Source organism: Rhinolophus hipposideros (genome assembly GCF_964194185.1).
Source record: "Rhinolophus hipposideros genome assembly, chromosome: 4".
NCBI classification, from domain to species: domain Eukaryota; kingdom Metazoa; phylum Chordata; class Mammalia; order Chiroptera; family Rhinolophidae; genus Rhinolophus; species Rhinolophus hipposideros.
This window is the reverse complement of record NC_138050.1, coordinates 53,053,798-53,073,519: the sequence shown is the minus strand read 5'-3', so window position 1 is coordinate 53,073,519 and position 19,722 is coordinate 53,053,798. Positions and strand designations below refer to the sequence as shown.

Here is a 19,722-nt window from a genome sequence, read left to right as displayed (position 1 = left end):
ACTGGTTTCTATTAGATTTTGTGTTTTGGGTTCCCTTTCCACCCTGACATTTGGCAAATCACTTATGTCAACTTCATTTTCACCACCTGCAATATGGTGATTTGAATCTGTGTCCTGTCCTGTTTTTAAACTAATGCTGGGGAAGAAAAACCACAGAAAAAAAACGTGGAAAAAAAAAATTCAACTTCTTTAGCTTTTGTTAAAGATGAAGATATGGCGAACAGGCTTAAACCCCTGGTGGAATCTGCAGATAATCTAGAAACTTCCCTATGGCCACTATGTTATATATCCCACACTAAGACTTCTTTGTACTCTGGTGAAAATGCCTTTTGTAGTGACTAGTCAGCAGAGTAGGAGAAAAATGGAATGTAGAATGAGTATGCATAAAGTCAAGCAATAATTTGCGAATACAGATTATTGTCATTTAAGATATCGTAGCTTCGTGTATTTGATAAGTGATTGTATTTTTAAGCAATAGGCTGTAAAATGTGGCCATAGGTTTTTGGGTTTTGAATGTGGGATTTAAAAAAATTTCTCATCTCAACTTCAGTTATTTGAAATAAAATTTTAACCTGGCAGTCTCAGGTTAACAGACCCGGTAGTATGAGCTTTGTGTGTATTTTTATGAGAGCTGCATTTCTTACATCCAAGGACAATGCCCTCCTTGTGATGTGCTGTGGCCTCGCTGCTTCTGGCTGCCTGAAAGGAATGGCCCATAGTTGGTGCATATCTTTTCGTATCACATTGTCTGTATTATGTGTTTCCATTTCTGCTGTGCAAGAAAAGCATCAGACAATACAGTTTTTTTTTTTTTTAATACAGTTTTTTTTAACCGATACTATGAGCTGAGCACTCTGGGGCCTCATACATATAATCATATACGGCCTTAAACCTAACATTCTTAAGAACAAGTCAGAAAGTGATCCTTTATGCTGTAAAGGTAATGTCCTTAATAAATTTAGAAGTGGGATCAGACTGAAAGCAGCTCTTCATATTAAATGTTTAGTGAAACAGGATAATGTAGCTACCTAAAATTCAGCTCTGTTCAGTATCCATTTAGATGCCAAGAAGACTTTATAAACCAAACATCTTTGGTATTGATTTCTATCTCAAGGAGATAATGACCTTCATAGACTGTAGGGATTTAGCTGAAGAAATCCAAGCTAGTCCACTGCTTGTTCTTGTTATGGATTGGGAATGAAATTAACTTTGATCAGAAGCAGGAGCAGGATGGAACCAGTGGTTGCTGTGCCATTCTCCATCACGGAGGGGCCCTTGGTTCCCAATGAGTATCCTTCCAGCATCCTCTGCCCTGGCCCATTCCAGCCTGCATGTCTCTTGCACGGCCACCTGGCCTGTACCATTGCATACAGTTGCCGACAACTCATGGCTTATTTCTGCTCCCATTTTGTACCCACTTTTTTCTGTTGTCCTTTTTTTTTTTTTTTTTTTTTTTTTTAACATAGTGGCATTACCAGTTCATGTCTCTCTTCCTGCCAGTAAAGGGGTCTGCCATCAGGGTTGATAACATTTGAACAGACCTGGCTTCCCACTTTCTCCATATCTACTGGCTGAGCTCTGGTGAGCGCTCTAAGGAGTGGAGATGTGGGGTGATGGGAAATGGGAAACGAGAGGGAAGTGGACCCTATTTAATCCCTTTCTCCATTCTGAAATTTTTACAGTGGTTATAGTTTGGTAAGGTAAGTTTTTTTAGACCCCCATCATTAAGATGACTTCTGGTGATTTATAGTCTGGCAAAGAGATAGCTGAAGAAGTAAGTCAAAAATCCTTTGAAACTATTTTGCATTCAATATCCACTTAATGAATGGGAAGCGATTTTTAATTAACCACATAAATTGTTCCTTTTACAAATACTGTCCTAAATGAGATTGTTAGCGGGTTATTTGTCAAATGTTTATAGAATTCGTTTGTGGGCGTGGGTTTAATTTGTAAAAGATGTAAGTGAGGGCTTAATAGCAATATCTTTCAAAAGGAACGATTTGGAAACAATATCGTGATTTAGGTTTATTTAAATAATAATTGATCTGGTTTTATTCTAACGGTTGTACTGTTTGTTATTAAAACCCAGCCATAAATAAGGAGAAATGAACATTATTGCCGTTTTTAACAATATTTTCTCTTTTCCTTCTCTTCCCATCACCTTTTGCTTTTGTTTTCATGTTTTTGGTTGTGGCTCTTCCTGTCCGTCCTCCTCCTCATCCCACCTTCGCCTGTCACACCTGTCACTCCATCCCCCCGTCTTAGCATGGCAAGGCACTGACCTGATGCATAATCACGTCTTGGCTGATGATGACCAATCAAGTCTAGACTCCTTGGGTCGTCGCAGTAGCCTTTCTCGTTTGGAGCCTTCAGACCTCTCGGAAGACTCTGACTATGACAGTATATGGACAGCCCATAGTTACAGAATGGGTTCTACATCTCGTAAGAGCTGTTGCTCATATATCTCTCACCAGAACTAATGCACTTCTGAGCTTTTCTTAACAAATGCTTGTTGTATCGCAGCCTGCTTTTCTTAGATGTTTTCTTGCTGTTCCTTGTCTCTTTTATGTGATATTTTAACAACTTTTGAGAGCGTTTCTGATATTTCCCATTGTATTTTGTGGAGGCTTAATTACCAATTCGAGTATCCATTGAAGTTACTGACTGTTGAAAGAGATGGTATATTCACACAGCCTACACCCGAGGGTTCTTTTCTCAATGGGTAGTGGTGGTTTTATAGCTCCAAATGGTTTGGATTTTTTATTCTCAGTGTAGCAACTGTCTCATTTCTTTTTGGATACAGCTGTATGAACACTTTTATATTTTATACTGAAACCATGCAGGTTTGTGTTTTAAGTGCCAGCAGCACGGAGGAGATTCTGGCCTTATATGTAGGGATCTAACATTTTTATGTATGATGGACATGCTGATCAAGTAGTTGTGGAGAGATAAGAAGAAAATAACATGCAACAAAAGTACTGAGTCCAGTTCAGACAGCCGTGTTCTGCAGGCTCCTCAGGGCGCTTGGTGACATGAGCCATGTGGAGGTGTGGGCCGTGGGCCTTGGCGGGAGCACAAGAGCTGTCTGCACGCCATAGCTCTGTACCACATATGGTCTTCTCTGTGCCCCCCGTTTGCCCATGGGGTGGGAGTTCTCTGTGAAGGCCAGGTTACTTACTGTCAGAGCTCAGACACTCATTGTCATACCAAACTTTCCTTAATTGGAGTAATTTTTCTTAAATGGCATTTCGCAAACCTCCACTGAAGGTTTAAAGTCCAAACTGAAATATTCAGCCTCTGAAAGTAGGGGTTCGACTGCTTTCAGAGAGAGACGTTTGGTATACTTAGCAAGGCGAGTGCTTTAGCTTCAGTCACAGCCTGGCTGCACCCTGACATCCATATGATGCTGCCTGCAATGGACACGTTGTTTGTTTTCAGCAACTCGCTGCAGTGAAACTCCATTTACAGCAACCCCCTCCTGCGTAACACTCTTCTTGATTGTAATGGGCAGATCTGAGTCTATTGAAGACTTCATTCAGTTGCCATGTAACTCACTTATAAGAAAATCTCAGATTGGGGGGAACTCTCCCATTTTCCTGGGATTTGTTGTAAGGAGATTTCACTGGCCTCACTCAGACTAATTTCTGCTTCAAAATGAACTGAATGTAAAGTGTTGCATTCAGTTGTAGCATCCAAATCCACATCTGGTCATTTGCTAGTGGGGAAGAACTGTGTTCTCTCCCATGCATGCTCTATTTGGTGTTAAAATGGAACCTTAAGGTTGTGTTTTACGTATTCATTGAAACCAGCTTCAGAAAATAAGATGCCATAATAAATTGGGAATAACATTTTTTCCTTTCTTCAGGGTGGCTGTAATTCCAGGTGGCTGTGAATTCTCTCTTCTCTCACCACACCTCCTTCGCCAAACCCATGTATTCAGTGTTCTGATCTTGTTTGCACAGAGACACTCTGATGCGCTGCGCCATTGTTTCCTGGCAGCTGGGTCCCGTGGCTCACAAGCCCAGAGGTGCTAGTGAACTCCTGCTGTAGTGTATTGCTTAGAACGTCAGACAGCTTCAGGACTGCATGCAGCGAGGCCATTAGGAAAGCTGATAATACCACAGAGCTGTCTGTTGCCAAGCTTTATGCCATCCAGAGATTTCATAGTTTTATATGCATTAGTATAAATGAGAAAGTTGAAGAGCAGTCTTTTAACATTAATCAGAGCCCAGTATTAACCCACGGTAGAGATGGCGTTTTTGTATGTTCAGCCAAATAGCAAGTGGAAGTTTTGGAGCAATTTAACGGTGAAGTTCATATACTTACTTAGTACCACGCAAGGAATTTAGAAGTGATTTTGTTTTATTTTTTATTACATAGAGTCGTTACCTTTTCTGATAGTAATAATAGAACATCTTTTTGTTTGCTTTGAAACTATAATAATTGGTGCATTGGCTTAGGTGCCTTTGCCATGCCTTAGTAAACTTGGGTTTCCTATGTCATGTGCTGTATATACCACAGCATTGAGTACAGTTGCTGCACTTGGATTTTTTTTTAACACCAAGTATCATTTGGGTTGTCTTAATGAGACAGTTTCATTTTCTATACACCAAAGTTTTGACACTTTCCCATCATTCCTTTTTGCACCAGTTAAAGCCATTTCGATGATGATTTTTGTTGATGCTAAGATCACTGCAGAATAATAACTTGGTGTTTTGTTTGTTGGATTTGTTTTGAATGTCTGGCACCATTAGTTCTTGTGACCTGGTTGGAAGTATTAGTGCCACCGGCCTGAAAACAGTTCTTGTGTGGCAGTGGTGATATGGCGTCCAAAGGGCTGTGTTTCTACTTCTGTGGAATTTAGTCATGCTGAAATAGTATTTTATGTTTATGCAATTCTGTAATATCTATGTGTACAGTTAGTATTATAATGGAAGGATGAAGAATCTGAACTAGAAGGTAGGTTAAAGCCATTACCAGGCCCTTTGTAAATGGCCTAAATGGTGTCCCCATTGAATTAACACTTGCCACAAGTATATAAGCTATATTGTGTTTTGCATAAAATTGCCAAAACACAGTAATGTGTATATAGTGGTATAAGACCTGGAAAAAAATTTATATATTGTGCTTTTTATCTGTGAATGGGAAAGCCATTTTTAGTGGATGACTGCCATTTGAAGACTCAGTTGGATGTATACCTGAATGTTGCATTGTATTGTACAGTATGCATATAATTGTTTGTGGTTGCATATGGCAATGAAGTGTTTGTTTTATATTAAAAAAAGACATCTGTTATGTACAGTTGAAATAAATTTTGCATTTGCTAGCCTGTGGCTTTTAATATTTGTTACACGGGGGGAGGGGGAGTAGCATAGTTTGCAGTTTAATATGATTTGGCTGTTCTCCTGAACGTTGTCTTCCAAAGGAAGGCTGGGTGATAGAACACTTTCTATCTGCCTTGATAGAAAAGCTTGCACTTTCTTAGGTTAAATATGTTCTAAGCAATACAAGGTCACTCCTTGTACATTTTTATTTCATCTATTTCCCTCTAATTTTATGAACATGTTTTTAACCACTGGGACGTTTGTCTTCAGAGTGAAGCATTCTCGTGTTTTGTTTTGTTTTGTTCTTTTTTGGTATGTGTGTGCATAAATGGGGGGGGAGCCCAACTTTAATAGGTTTTTATTTAGACTAAGGTCAGTTTTGATTTTTCTATAAAGTGCATGGCAAGCTGACTAGGAAAAACAAAATAAAAGGAAAGGAAAAGAACTGCCTGTGCCAATACAGGTGCAAACCATAAACAAATGCAAATCACTCTCTAAAGAGAAACCTCCCATTTTCTCTTCCTAAGAGAAATAAATTAGAATCTTATCATGGCCATAAATAGCAAAGTGGCCTTTTGAAGAGTTTTTATTCAGTAGATTTTTTGAAGTGTAATATTTTGCTTTGTTCTGAAAGTTATTTCAGTTTCAGTTGAGTATAATTACAGATTTTAGAAAGATTATGAATTTAAGAAGTCGTGAGTTTTGCTACAAATATAGTGACTGTTGGCCAGATAGGCAGATATACTCTGCTGACCAACTGTTTCTAGGCTTTTGGTGGAAGCCAACTCACTCATCTGTACACACACACCACGCGTGCCCTGGATTTGACAGTCGTGTGTTGTCAGATCAGGCACGGCAGTGACGTTCCAACCGCCAAGTCAGATCAAGCACCGAAGGACAGCGGTGCCCTGGGGTGGGAGCCCTCCTGTTGCTGCCGGGCCGAGTCATCTGTCTGTAACATGGAAATGTTCAGTCAATCTGTGTTTCTCAAACTAAGGCCCACCGTCCTCTGGGGGTCTGTGAGTGTGTTAGGGTCAGGGTTCTCCACGTGTCTCAGCTTCTGGATCACACTTCTGAGGTACCCCAGGGGCCTGCTGTCTCTCCAGCTGCGTGGTGCAGAGTGACCCCTTCTGATGGCAATGTGGAAACGTCATTGTCTCTTTACCAGGGTCATTAGTGGCTGGATCCCAAGCCTCTGCAGACCCGTTCTGGGAGTCCTCACGTTTGAGAAATGCTGGATTTGTGCCAAGTATAAGTTATTGTTTCACTGTACTGACCTCTACAATGAGCAACAATAGCAAAACCAACCAGCATTTATGTGTAGGTATTTATAGATAGGATTATAAGCTAGTCTAGCATTCTTCAAAATATTATCCAGAAAACTGCAAAAAGTTAATATTGATGATGGGGGAAAAAAGTTCAACACTCAGACAAATTTAGGAAATGCTGAAATAAAGTTCAACGGGTATTTTTACTGCAAGCCTTCTGAAAACCTTAAAAATGCTACAGGTGCACTGTGACTCTCTAAGAAGTGGCTATAACATTTAGCATTTTCCCAAATTGTGTTGCAGAACCCCTTGTTATTTCCTGGAAACAAAACTTTGTCCAAGTTTGGGAAACACAGATCTTGGGTATCTTCATGAACCTATCTGTTCATCTGTGTCTCAGCCGCTTTTAGAGGATTTTAAATAAAGCGATAAAATAGTTTCTGGGAGTTCTGCTGTTGTTTTCTCAACATAAGTAGTTCAGGGAAAACATACTGTGATACCTCTAAAAATACTTCAGTAATCTTTGAGATAGCTTGTTAAATCTGTGTACTTTCTAAAACTTTGTACTTATAGAAATAGTCAACTTATTTTTAAACCTGACTGGAGACCATTCCTTTATTGTTTTGTTGAAAGATATAACATTTTAGAAATGTTATATTGAAACTAGACAGATTATTAGAATCCCATGGATTTCTATGCAGGAACTAAATAATCTTCATTTACAAGCCTCCTGGCCCACCATCGAATCCATAAATGGCGTTTTTCACATTGGCATGTTTTAGGATTCAAACAGTTAATACATTCTGTCTATAATATTCTCAAACTTAACATTTTTATAATATATTGTTAAATTCTTATGTGCTGTAAGTGTATTTGCAAAAGTAAGAACCATGTCATGCATGTGTAACTGTTGTACCAGTTCTTGTAGGTTTTAGTTTCTCTGATTTAGTGATGTTACATCATGGAATTTAAGGCTTTTTTTTTTTTTATCTTTATGAGGTCATCTGGTAAAGATATGTATAAAATGTAATTTTTAAATGAATCCTTGGAACATCTCTGCAGAGATGGTTAGTTTTGTTCCTGTTTTACGAGTCATGAAGTTGATGCTCCCTGGTTAAGTGACGGGCCTGAGTTTGTGGAAGATAGACAGCCCCACCGATGGGCTGTAAGCACGAGTTCAGGTGGCCTCGGCCCCGCTGCGGGACCCGTGGACTGCTGTCTGACCTGTTTCTTTACAAAGTAGACATCCCTTGTGATTCTATTTTATATGTCATTTGCACATTTTCACGCTGGAAACATAATAGGTTGCCCAGGAAGCTAAAAGATGCCAAAATAATTGAAATGCATAGAATTTAATATTCCCTCAAGTGCTGTTAACATAAAAATATTTTCGGTTTCATTAACCCATTTGAAGAAATGTATTACAAACTGAATGTGACAGAGGCGCAACGGATAACTTTTTTGATTTGACTACAACACAGCCAACAACTGTTTGAGCTCAAAGCAGATGACAGTGGGGACACTTAGGAGCTCACTAAATTGTCTGATGTCATCAGTTTGCTTCTCTTCACAGCTCAAATTAAGTAAAGCCATTTGTTTTCTACACATGTGATGTACACACCTGAATCTTTATGAATCCTTTTCTGTTTTCCCAGGAAAATAGCACAAGAATTAACTGTTTTTAGAAAAATGTGGGTAACATTTATGTTTGTATCTGAAGGACAGGATTTTCTTCAGCCTGCAGAATTTTTAACCTAGCTACCGTGTTTCCCCGAAAATAAGACCGGTTCTTATATTAATTTTTGCTCCAAAAGACACATTAGGGCTTATGTTCAGGGGATGTCGTCCTGAAAAATCATGCTAGGGCTTATTTTCCAGTTAGGTCTTATTTTTCGGGGAAACACAGTCGCATCCCTGTGCTTTCTCGATAGTTTGTTGCACATACCAATAGCCCTTATAAGCAGTGTTTTCTCAGGCAGCCCAGAGGTCCCGGGAGCATTCCCCATCAACCCAGAAAAACCCAGAAGAAGATGTGCCCACAACCCCTCGCAGTGCCTCGCAGACACCTGGAGCAGGCAGTACTCTGGGGAAGCATAATGATGTCTAAAAATGTGTCCCTCTCTGGGACCATGTCTTGAAGGATATTACCCTCTGTCTGAAAAGTAATTTCCTGGCTGTGCAAATCACTGTGTGACTAAGTGGAGTGTGGCCTCAGTGGGGGACCTCCCGCAACCCATCAGTGGCAAGACCTGCTGGGCCAAGGTGTACAGCATGGTGTGGACACAACACTAGCGGAGGCTTGTCTTGCACTAGGACTTGACAGATGTATGTACACGCTCATGCCTTCACACCAGCTCATTACGGCTGGGACAAAATTCCAAGGATCACATGTGATGATAATACTAAGGTTATTCTCAGTACTCATAAAGGCCCTTCCCTGTATTGGCATAAATATATATGCTTGTGCTGTGTAACATAGAATTATATTGCCTACCCAGAGCTTAATTTTCTTACACCTGAGATAACAAAGGAGGTCAGCATCTTCATTTGGTTCAGTTCCGGACGTAACAGTTTCCCAGCGTGCTTGTATTTGATACCCTCCCCAGGCTGTGAGACTGGGACAGAGCAGGTTTTGCAGGTATCCAAACAGCAGCAGGGACAGACTTGGCCAAGGCCCTGTGGCTGGTTAACCCAGTCCTTTTCCCTGTAGTGTGCTGCCGTGGAGATAATAGGTACTCCATGGATGCCGGTAACAGTTTATTAGCCCTTTTCTCTTCAAGCTTTGACAGTAATTGTTCATCTTGTTCCATTCAGAGGAGTAAAAGCTCATAGTAAAATGCTCGTGAAACTATTCTTTAAAATCAAACTGTTGAAACATTGGTATTATGCTGAACATACCCATGAAACGAGGAGGCACAAATGCTCTCTTATAATTTGATGAATTTTGAGGAAGGAAGTTCAAGATAAACCAGAAAAAAACAAGATCAAGCAAGTTGAGCTGCCATCTCCATGATTGATTAGCATATAGTAAACATCCCGAGTATATTTTTTTAATGGAGAAATGTTTATTTTATCACAATACCAGTTGCAAGTGTTTGTATTCTCTGGAAGACTATATCCTTCCTCAAATTTGCATCTGATACAATTTTTCAAAAACAAAGACACGTGATAGTGCCATGTAACCTTTAAGACAATACTATTTTCTTTAAGGAAAGATGATTTTCTTCCTTGTATGCTTAAATAAGATTTGATTCTCTTTTCTCACCTTTTCAAATAAATATTTGGGTTTCTCAGTTAATATCTAACGTACCTATTCTGTGGCAAATATTTGTTGACACTGTCCTAGGCAAGCTGTTGTGCTGAGAGTTGGTTCAATGGCATAAACTTCTCTCTGACATTGTGAACAATTTCCTTTCATTTGGCAAAATGTTTATATTGCAGGGAATGTAGAATAAAGTTTTCATAAGAGAACTAAGTAATAAATTTCACTTTTTCTAAACCATGTGCCATAATATCTATTTTTTAACTATCACGTTAGAGTTAAATATTTTAATTGCCAGTTTTAAATTTATAAACACTCAGTGTATATGTACTATATAAGTCTGACACATCTTTCTAAAATTCCTGGAATAATATGTCTCAAAATTTGGTTGATTTGGATATTTATTTAAAAAAAAAGATATTCCAAAATACCCAGGGCACTTTAATTTTCTAGCTGTGGAAAAATTCAGGCTTTTAAATATCTGTAATCCAGATTTAGAAAGTGAAGCTTAATAAATTAGACAAAGGCTAATGTTTTCTTTCCTCTATAATGCTTTAGGCATGAAAAAGTTCGAGTTCGATAGAGGTAGAGAAAGTTGGTAAAAGTTGTCCTTCCCTATTTTATCTAGCAAGTAATTTTTTTTTAATGCATACTCCCTGGAATTTAATATTAATGTTTAAGTTGTGTTGTATAATCCTTTTTATTCCTGCCATGGTATTCACCTGTGGGTTTTTGTGTTTTTGTTGTTGTTTTTTAATGATAATAGGTTCACGCAAAGAATCTGCTCCTCAAGTTTTGCTTCCAGAAGAAGAAAAAATTATAGTTGAAGAAACTAAAAGTAATGGTCAGACAGTGATAGAAGAAAAGTAAGATGTATTCCAGTTTTTTAAAGCAGGCATGTGGGTGTGTGGAAGGGAGGGGAGGGGTTGGGATAGCAGGAGGGGTGGAGCAGGAGTCAGAAAAATTCTGGGAGGGCTGGGGTATGGCTTTAGCAATAGCTACTTTGTTTCCTCGTAGAATGGAGAATTTTGACTGGGCTGTAAGTTGCATACAGAAGTTGTTCTAACCTGTAGGAATTTAGATAGCTAGTGAGTAGGGCAGAGCACCACTGTTTATCTCGCCTGGCATTGTCATGTCTCCTGGTAAAATGGTTCTGTGTCCTCTTCATTCCTCCTCCTTGTTCAGGTGTTCATTCCGTTTTCTATTCCAGGAGTCTTGTTGATACTGTCTATGCATTGAAAGATGAAGTCCAAGAATTAAGGCAGGTGAGTCATATCAATTTTGAATGTTTTCTTAAATGGGGGGAAAGAGGAACACTGTGAAAAATGAAGCTGGTTGTCCATAAGCAAAATAATACAGAAAGGAGATCCTGCTTTTCCGAATGCCAGCAGGTCAAATAATTGGGTCTTTTGTAAATGTGATAGACCAGAAATGAATCTTCCGAGAGACTTGTTTTTGACATCAGAAACCATCTCAAATTGTGTTAGAATAATCACTTTAAAAAATCTAAGAATCCGTCTAGTTAAAAATTTTATTAATTACCTGCTGTGACTATTATCTGCCACTTGCTGGTATAACAAACACATGGCTCTTGTTTCTGAGAAGCCAAATCATAAGTCAGTTAAATGTAGTTTATTTTGTGTATTTGTATGGCATTTGTACAAATGGCTTTGGTCCCTGAGGAGGGAGTGGTAAGTGTTTCCCACCAAGAGAGGAGGTTAGAGGGGAGGCTGAGGAGAAGCCTGAGCACAGCGTGATTAGGGGTTGGGTACACGGAGAGCTGCTGCTCTCAGCTATCCGAGGCAGCTTCCAGGTACCTGTTTTCCTCTCAGGGGCTTCCAGGTTCCTGCTTCACCCTTGGAATGGGATACACCTTTGTGCATGCGTCTTCTCCATGCCGAGGAATGATTGGCTGCACACTGTCCGGAAGCAGGCGCTTACTCATTCACTTGCATATTCATTCAGTTGCTGTTAACTTTCATTCTTACGTAACTTGAAAATCATTACAAATAAGAGTAGGTGGGATGCAAGTTGTTCCTTTTGCTATTTTCAGCCAATTTCTTACATGGTATGGTATACAGAAATTCTCTCATTCAGTAGTTAGAGACTTAAGTTGTAAGAGACGCTAGGACTGTTTTTCCGTCTGTGATTTGTCTTGGCTCCAGGAGCAACTGTGCAGTCAGGAGTCCCAAGTGCCTGCTTAGACATTTAGGCCATCGTGCTGAGTATACCCAGGACCGCAGCACAGGGAAGTCAAGCCCAGGATTTCATTCAGCCAGGTCTCCTGGGGAAAAGAAGGTCGTCTTCATGCCAAAGGCAGTGAATGTCATATGCTCTGCTTCATTTACAGGATAACAAAAAGATGAAGAAATCTCTGGAGGAAGAACAGAGAGCCCGCAAAGACCTGGAAAAGCTGGTGAGGAAAGTTCTAAAGAACATGAACGACCCTGCTTGGGACGAGACCAACCTCTAAGGAACGAACGTCCTTGGTTCTTGTTCAAAGACCAGTTATAAGACCACGCTGGGCGCTCATGACTACCCGGTGTGACATTCAGGACCACAGGACAGGGCTGGACGATCGTCGTCTTGCTTTCTGTGCATAGAAACGCTGGAGTTTTTATCACATGAATAGAAATGGTCACACTGTTCCTGAGGAATCTAAACATGAGGTGTAGTTACTGAGGGCTGAACTGCATTAATCTTACTCTGGTAACATCTCAATTACCTCATTTTGCAATAAGTGCAGTGACTGACTACAAATCCTGCTCTTTCAGGCTTTTATTGACTATACATAAATATTATATATACATGTTTCTTGTAAATGCTACATTTTGAATGCATATCATGATTGTTAGATCTGGGCTGATACCTGTGCTCGAATTTCCTTCCCACTCACCTCTGGTCCTGTGAACTAGAAGTGTTCAGCGCGCATGGAAAGCGGGGCTGTGGAGGGTGGCCACTGGCTCTTGGTAGGTGCCCGACTGTTCACCACGATAGTCCCCGCAGTGCTCTAAAAGACGTCCCACCTCGGTCTGCCTCACTAACCTTATTTATAGCTGCACAGATGCTTCACTGCCATTTGAAAGTCTTCTGGGAAAGCAGTGCTGCGGTCAACGACGTGTGGTGGGCCCCAGTACGGCGCCCTGGCTGAATGAGGGCGAGCCTGGGCCCAGCCACGGATCTGAGGAAATCCCGCACGCCACGTGTCCAGCAGCAGGTGTCACCCCAGTCTGCACATGTGGATACTGTGGTCATCAGTATTCACTGCAGCCGCAGCGATCGTACAGACTTCTGTCGGCTAGTTGAAACACTCAGAAAAAGTGTGCTGTTTCGTCCTACCCCCAAAAGAGGAAGCATCACTAGAACCTGTAAATAAAATGTGTTATTTATTACCTGTCAGTGCAGAAAGCGAATTGAGGTGCTGCCGTGAGCCGACCTGGACGGGTAGGATTGCTTTGTCAGGCCAGGCTAAGCCCTGAGCTTTGTTTTACCATCAGGGTACAGCCAGCGTTACCTCAGTGCTCACGGAGAAAAGAAGTATTTCTCTCTTTCAGCAAGAATAAAGCAATATACGTCTTAAATTCCACCTAACAATGAAAGTTTAAATGTGGGTCCATTCCCTCCCTCCTTCCCCGCAGCGGAGCAGACAGGAGGAAGCGGGTCCTAGCCCTAGCTCCACTGACCTCTGGGCCAGGGGCTCTGGGAAGCTTCGCCTTGTAGCCCACCCCGCTTGGCCCTGTGCCTCAGAGATAGGGTCACGGTATTACAGGAACTGTGCTTTCCTTTCCCCCTCTTCTAAAGAGGTTGGTTTTAAAGCGAGACAACGTCTTCCTGGAACAAGTGGGATATCTTTAGAAACCCAAAATCGCAGCACTGTGCATTAGACACTTCTCAGAAATACCCACTTGGCATCAGATGGGACAGGTTTGCGATCTGTTTACTGGTGAAGTGACCCTTTTTGGAATCTTCTGATGCCTATGAAACGAGTTGGTTTTCTGGTTGTCCACGGCCCTGGTTCCCTGTCCTCGCTGTTCTGTCCCTGTGCCCGCCCGTCTCCCACTGGAGGGCAGTGCCCTTGTGGCTGCAAACTCGGCAGGTGTGTTTGGGGCCAGCGTTGACCTGCCTACACTTGATCTTTCAACTAGAATTGCCAACTTCCTGTATTTAGCATTTTGTTCATTAGTAATAGGGTAAGAAAAGATTGTGTTTTTGTAAACCCCGTTTTTACCGTCGTATTTTTGGTGATGCGTAAGACATTGCAGTGAAAAACAGATTCGAGTGTACTGAGATTTGCTGTCTTAGGCCAATTTAACTCAGGAACAACATTCATCACCTGATCTCCCCACCGCTGTGTGGCAGGCAGTGTGGCAGGCAGTGTTGCCGACAGCACCCCAGGACGGGTCTCCTGCAGAACCTGCCTTAAACTGTTGATGGACGCGTCAAGTGGGAACACTTGTGTTTTTACTGTCCCTGTCTCTGATGGGGTGACAGTGAGATGCTTGTGTCATGCATTACCTTTTCTTTCCATGGATCCAATATTTCACTCAGCTTTTTAGGGAGCAGAGAATGTGTCTGAGAGTGATTCTTACTGAACTGCACTATTTTGTAAATAGACTATGTTTTTCCGTGTGACCTTCTGAGGGCTTGGGAACTGATGGGAACTGTAGGTAGCAGGGCACTGTTTGCCCTATAGGACACTTCTCTACTCTCCCCTTTGATGGACGAGGAGACGAAGCCATTCCTGTCCTGAGATGTGAAGCACTTTGAGTGCCACACGATGTGGCATTGGAGCCCTGTCCGTTGTGCTTCTCGGTGCCTGCCTGTCCACGTGTGCCAGTGCGGCCAGAATGGTGAAAGCCACCTGGCTTCGTGTGGACCTCCTGCTGTCCATCACTACATTTCCCCATTCATAGCAGTCGGGACACTTGACATAGATGCCACAGACTGCCCTGGCATTGACTACTCATGCTACGTTGTTGTAATTATTAAACTGATTATTTTCCTTATGTTACAAATATGTCACTATTTTCCATGATGTGTTTTGTGTGTGTTGTTACCTTTACACTTTATTTTGACAGTTTCTTATTAATGCTGGGTGAATTCTTGACACTGGAAAATAACCATGTTTGCCTTTAAAATCTAGGGTTTTGGCATATTTGAAGATAAATAAGATTAGAAAATGGGAAGTTTTAGGGAAGGAAACCAAAGGGAAAGCTGACGCTGTTAGATGTGACCTCTGTCTGCCATTGTAGAGTCGGGACTTTCATTTTGGAAGGTGCTCAGTCAGTCATGTTGCGGGATTGAAGAAGTGCAAGTAGTTTCCATGAGTACTCACAGTAATGCCGTGCTGTGAGTGCATCCTCACAGGAAGGCCGTGACAACGGAACGGGGCTTGTCTGTACCAGCCTGGCCCTTCCCTGACCCTCCCTCCAGGCGGCCCCTCCGGCCCCCGTTCAGACGGCTGGAAAACAGTATATAGGGAAGAAAACAAGCCACGAGTTAGACTGCCACGCGGGGAGTGTGGACAGTTCCCTTGGTGGGTCTCCTTCCCTTTCAGAATTTCAACCTTTAAACCTAAGGAATTGAGCTGATCTTAGTCACTATGATTTTCTGTTGAATAACTTAGTAACCACTATTTTGTCATCTTTCTACCAAAGTGTAGGGAGACATAGGATGGTATGTATATCTTGTAGAAAAACCAGTCTGGTTGGATGCTTGCATCTGTGTGGTGTTTCACGTGTTTCATAGCCCCTTAACGCTCCCGGACAAGCCGACGAGGTGGTGAGGACAGATGTCAAGGCCCCGCCTGCAGCTGCGAAGGCTGGTGCTTCCCCACGGAGAGTGCCCACGAGGTCAGGGGAGCCCGAAGCGGGAAGCCTGGAGTCCCCACCAGATGTGGGGCGATGGGGTGTCTCTGAAAGGCCCTGAGGGTAGGATGAAGTAGCCTCTGCCAGTGGGAGTGACTGTAGGACAGGACGCCCAGCCACCCAGAACCCAAATGTAGCTGGTGTCTAACGTTTAGAGGATTTCCATTATTTCAGACTTAAGTGAGAAGGCATTCAAAAAATTATTTGTGTTGATTTGTGTTGTGAATAGAATGTGTGGTACATCAGACACTTCTAATTTGGCTCATCTTAAGGAAGCAGTTTAGGCATTCATATTTTTCTTGCTAGTCTTTAATTGTAAAATACTTTCTCATAAGGAATATACAAACTACACAAGGATATAAAATAAAAAGCAGGTATCTCCTTCTCAATACCCTCTCCACAAAAGTAACCAATGTGATGTGCTTTATGTATTCTTTTGTTCGTTCTTTTGGGGAATTGCAAATATGTGGTATTTGTGTGTGTTAGAGATTTGTTCTCAAATGAGATCACACTTCTCTAACTTGCCTTTTTTTAAAATCCATATTGGAAAAATAATAGATCCGTATACCATATCAAAAATAAAAATTAATTCCAGCTATATTAAAGACCTACATATGAAAAACAAAACTTGAAAATTTTAGAAATACAGAATTTTTATAATCTAGGATTGCCTTTTGTTTTTAACACAGATACCTTTTTTATATAAGCATATGTAGGTTGACTTATTGTTTTGACAACTACATAAATATTTGATTCAATGGGTCACAATTTATTTTGGTCACTTCTTAGATATTTGGCAGGGGCTATTGCTATTGCAAAAATGCTCCACTGAATATCCTAGTACGAGGTATGATCAAACAATACGGTGAATGTTTAAATTAAAAAATGTATTACAGTAAAAGACACATTGCCATTAATTCCTCTCAAAATACTCCCCCTTGCTTCAAATACATCCCATCGTTCTTGCCACTTTCTGAAGCAGTTCTGAAAGTCCTCCATTGTGAGTCTTTAGTTGCGCTGTCGTGGCTGCCTCGATGTCCTGAATCATTTTGACTTTGGGGAAGAGCCAGATGCGGTGGATGAGGCCACACCGTAATGTTTGACAGAAATTGCCGCCAGAAGCGATGTGTGACAGAGCGTTGTCATGGAGGATGATTTACAGCACACTTTAAAACATACCTTCTCTCAACTGTAGCTCACACCGACTGACTATACTGAACAAGCTGAAACTTGTCACACAATTACTAAGGTTCGAAGCGCCGCTTTCTGTATTGAAGACCCCTGCCTTTCTGTTGGATGGCACTCGGCAGCAGCATTCACTGTATTTCTTGATCACAACGGAAAGGCTCTGTGTCACATATCACTTCTGGTATATGGCAACTTCTGTCAAAAACATTATAGTGTGTCCTCATCCACCTTATTCACCGGACCTGGCACCCTGTGACTTCTGGCTCTTCCCCAAAGTCAAAACGACCATGAAAGCTAAACATTTTCAATCAATACAGGACATCGAGGCAGCCATGACTGCGCAACAAAAGACCTGAAAGGATTTCCAGAACTGCTTCAGAAAGTGGCAAGAACGATGGGATGAGTGTTTGAAGCAAGGGGGAGTATTTTGAGGGGGATTAGTGACAGTGTGTCACTGTAGCAATTTTTTAAAATTTAAACATTCACTGTATTTTTATCACGTTATATACACAACTGCAACTGTGTGAGTATAGATATATGAGTAACTCCCAGGAATGGTCTGTGTTTTTTAGATTTTGATAGAATTTTTTCAAATTCCTGGAAGTTTTGGAAATAACAACACTGACAATTTCACACTCGTAATTTTTCAAAGGAGACATCGAGGTATAAATGCCGTCTGAAACCTTTTCTTCATTCCTGGAAACTTCACGTCGATGCCATTGACTAATGACCGTGCCATCGGGAGGAGGTTGTGGTAACATACACTGATCTGTCTCTGTGACATGTATGTTGTTGTCCCCAGTCTCACCAGATGTCTTTTATGCTGCAATAATTATAAAGCAAATACAACAAGGCTCAGTATCGCCATGATCTCATCTCTAGCCTTGCTCCTCCCCTCTCCAATTTCCTCCAAGACAGGTTTTCAGCATGTGGAGGGATGGATGGGCTGCCTTCCTCCCCAGCTCCTGGGTGTCGATGGAAAATGCCACTGACCAGCCCCAGGCGGAGGGGACACTGCTGAGGGTGTCATCTGGAACCACCCAGTGCCCTGTGAGAGCCGAGGAATAATCTGGGTTGCCTGGGAGGAGGACGCGGGCCTCAGGCAGACAGGCTGGCTGATCTGCTCAGGTCTCCTACGTTTCTGTGTGTGAATAGTGTTCAGTATCCAGATAGGCACATGCAAGAAGACTGAACAGCTGGCCTGTGTGTCCTCAGCTCATGCTGTTCCACTCAGAACAGTTGCTACCCATTGCAATTGTAGAGGGTTATCAGTTTCCAGATGTGTCCAAGTTTGCAAGGTGTTAAAATGGTTTAAATAGCAGGGGAAGGGGAAGATGAGATGAAATAGGGCTTTTTTGGGGGTCGTTCAGTCTCCAGTTTTCCTCAGTGGCTACTTAAAAATCTCACTTTCTCAAATGTGACCCATCTTTCACCAGATTTTGCACTGCTTCCAATAAAGAAGCCGCCAGCATGCCACTGCCTCTGCCTGCCACCCTGAACCATTCTTGTTTTAGTAGAAGAGTGAGCCCTCAGCGTCGCTAGTGCCCATCATGACACCTCCTCACTTTCCCAGGAACCTCCTACTCCCCTTTATTCCTCTTTCCTGAACGAAACAGACAAGGTCCTTCTCTTGGCCACTGCCTTTTTTTCTTTTTTTTAACTTTTTACTGTGGAAAATGTCAAGCACATAAAAACGTGGAATGACGAATGATCATTGCCCTGCAAGTCGACATTCCAGGCAACGTGCTCCAGTGGGGTGCGCTGGTCTGGTCTAGAGCTGATGAATATTACAGCGCTGTCATTGTGACTGCAGGTGCTGGGAGGACAGACCCGTGGGCCCCAGCTGCTGGTCCCTCAGGTGCCAGGGAAGCCTTGGTTTCCTTTTTGTAAACACAGCAAATGGCATCCATTGGCATTGAAACATGCTTATATAAAGCGGCTGTAATTTGATGTTTTCCACTCAACAGATAGACCTTTCAAGAGTTGTGTACACTTTCCGGTTCTGCCCCTATCATCTGCCCGAGAAGAGACGCGGCTGTTCTGCTGCTCATCAGGTGACTGCTTGTGCTTCCAAATGACACAGACCTGTGTCTGCAGCCACTCCTGCTCCCTCAGTTCCTGGTTCACTCTGCCACCCAGCTTAGCTCACGTGTGTGTTCTCTGAGCCTGTCTTGCTCCGCCCTGCCTTTGGGGGCCCTCTCAGTCCCCAATGCCTGGCTGTCTGATGCCTTTATATCCATGCTCTCTCGTTGAGTCCCTCCCTCCCAGCACTACAGCCTCCTTCCCAGTGGTGTTTACACACACATGCCTGCGATGGTTTTATAGGTTTCCGTCTTCCCACCTGAGGTCTGGGTGGCACCTGCTTATCTCCCTATGGGAGTCCCAGCCCCTACTTGCCGTGCCTCCGTAGTTGCTCACAGCTGCCTGGTGAAGGACTGAGTGAGCAGGTCGTCAGGAGCGCCTGTACATACCTGCAAATGATGTGTGTGTGCTCTTGCCAAGGGGTTCAGTCTGTCTCCCCTTTTGAGCTCTTTTTGCTTTACACTTATCTCTGTGTGCTCTGCTCACCTGATGCTGGAATGTGTTAAGTGGTGCTATTGTCCTTCCCATTGTTATGGGGAAAATGACATTGAAACCTCAGCTCTTATCTTCTTGAAGGAGAGACTTCAATCACAAAACAAATGTATGCAGCAAGAACAGCAGAAGTTTATTAGTAAAAAAATACACTCTGAGACATGGAGCCAGCTGACCCAAGGGAGGGAAACAGCCTCCCGTCACATTGCATGAAGGCTTTATTTCTATGGGTAGAATTT

General features: G+C 42.2%; 1 protein-coding gene across 8 annotated transcripts in view; it reads left to right on the top strand.

Annotated features, from left to right (window-relative positions):
- The window catches only part of ARHGEF7 (Rho guanine nucleotide exchange factor 7), a 130,163-nt gene extending 113,840 nt beyond the window's left edge, over positions 1 to 16,323 (top strand). For 3 of the 8 annotated variants that reach the window (XM_081046047.1, XM_081046052.1, XM_081046050.1), the window contains 3 exons: positions 10,621 to 10,720; positions 11,065 to 11,119; positions 12,205 to 16,323. In XM_081046047.1, coding sequence (XP_080902173.1) covers positions 10,621 to 10,720; positions 11,065 to 11,119; positions 12,205 to 12,327 — 278 coding nt within the window. In that variant the 3' untranslated portion in view covers positions 12,328 to 16,323. Of the gene's footprint in view, positions 1 to 2,265; positions 2,443 to 3,865; positions 5,330 to 10,620; positions 10,721 to 11,039; positions 11,120 to 12,204 lie in introns of those variants that run through there. The other 5 variants (XM_081046045.1, XM_081046051.1, XM_081046046.1 and 2 more) reach the window with 4 other exon arrangements.
- Positions 16,324 to 19,722: the final 3,399 nt, after the last annotated feature.